At 54.2% G+C, this 1586-nt stretch overlaps 1 protein-coding gene across 1 annotated transcript in view; it reads right to left on the bottom strand.

The window, feature by feature from the left end:
- The window catches only part of CCDC88C (coiled-coil domain containing 88C), a 168188-nt gene that overhangs the window by 56697 nt on the left and 109905 nt on the right, over positions 1 to 1586 (bottom strand). The window contains exon 19 of the mRNA XM_042781485.1: positions 1350 to 1584. Within this exon, the coding sequence (XP_042637419.1) occupies positions 1350 to 1584 (235 nt within the window). The remainder of the gene's footprint in view (positions 1 to 1349; positions 1585 to 1586) is intronic.

Genomic DNA, 1586 nt, shown 5'->3' on the forward strand with positions numbered 1-1586 from the left:
GTTCCTGTTCTCAGCTGCTCTGTCCTCACCACCTGCCTGGGGCCATGGATCTGCACAAGGGCTCCACCAGGCCACAGCCGGCCACAGACTGCAGAGGCCTGCGTGCCTGAATCTGTGATCAAGGCCACTGGCAAACACCCACGACGAACCCCTACACGGGCGAGAGCCTGAACACGGGCCACAGCAAGCACTCAGGTGCGAGGCAGCATTGCTGCAGCCCCCCCTCACCCCACCCCCAACACACTGAACCAATGTCCAGGTGATTCACGCACAGAAGACCAGAGAAAGCAGGACGGGGGTTTCTAGACAATTTCCTGTCTATCAATAGAGCTTTAAAACACTCACACTCTTTGATCCTGTAATTCCACTCTAGGAATATATCCTGAGATCATCATCACATCTATTCATTATGTGTACAAAGTTCAGTATCATTTAAAATAGTTATAAAAAAAAAATGGGGGTGGGGGAATTGTGCTAAACATTAAAAAATTAATTAACATGAATCATTCTTTCAAATCATACTTTGAAAACTACTTGGTAAGACACAGGAAGTGGAAGAATAGTCCCACCAGGAAGCCTGAGATCAAGTACGAGCGCAGCACAGGCCGGGGAAAACGATTAAAACGAAATTAACGGAGCTGCTAGCAGTGGGGACGTCAGAGTGCCAGCTGTTGCCGTGAGGCACGGTGGAGCTGGCACTGACCCACAGCAACCCCAAGCGCAGCAGGAACACTGCCGGGTCCTGTGCCCGCCCCACGGTCAGCTGGCTGGGCGTCTGGGATCCATAGGGTATTGAGGGCTGGTTTATTTGGAAGTCGGTCACCAGGCCTTTCTTCCTGACCCCGGTTGAGCAGCACGGCCATGCACAAGGCTCCCAACAGACAGGTGGTAGCTGGGTGAGGTGCACAGGCTGGAAACTGAACCCAGGCCTTCCTGGGAAAGCTGATCATTCCACCCTCTGCACTAACTCTGGGTGCCATCTAAGGGCCACACTTGTTTGGTTCTACATACCTTTATATGATTGTTTGTAATTGGGAGCTCTGGTGGCATAGTGCCTAAGGCATCTGACTGCTAACCAGAAGGCTAGTGGTTCAAACCCATCAGCCACTCCTTGGAAGGAAGACTGGGCAATCTACTTCAGTAGTGATACGGCCTTGGAAACCCAAGGACAGGTCGCTCTGAGTCAGAGCTGATGCGATGGCATGAGTGTGGTTTCTTTCTTTGGATTTTTTGTAATCAGGGAAAACTACGTAGGACAGGTTTCCACTGCATTCTGCAACCCCCCGCGTGCTCTGTGCAGACAACCGACCCCACCAGCCCTCGTCAGAGGGGCCCGGCACCCAGCTCACCTCTCTCAGGGTTGTCAGTGTCCTTGTGTGCATGGTGACCTGCTTGGTGAGGTCCCTGTTGTCCTTCTCCAGCTCCTTCAGCTTGCCGGCTGCGTCCCGGCAGCGGGCCAGCTCCCTGTCCAGGGCGCGGCTCTCCCTCTCGGCCGCGGACAGCCTGGCGGTGCTGTCGTCCAGGACAGCGTCCTTCAGCTCCACCTGCTGCCACAGCCGCTTGGCCTCCTTCTCCAGTGACTTCCT

Source organism: Orycteropus afer, unplaced genomic scaffold (genome assembly GCF_000298275.1).
Source record: "Orycteropus afer afer isolate SDZICR_OR568_19922 unplaced genomic scaffold, OryAfe1.0 scaffold00127, whole genome shotgun sequence".
Classification (NCBI taxonomy): Eukaryota; Metazoa; Chordata; class Mammalia; order Tubulidentata; family Orycteropodidae; genus Orycteropus; species Orycteropus afer.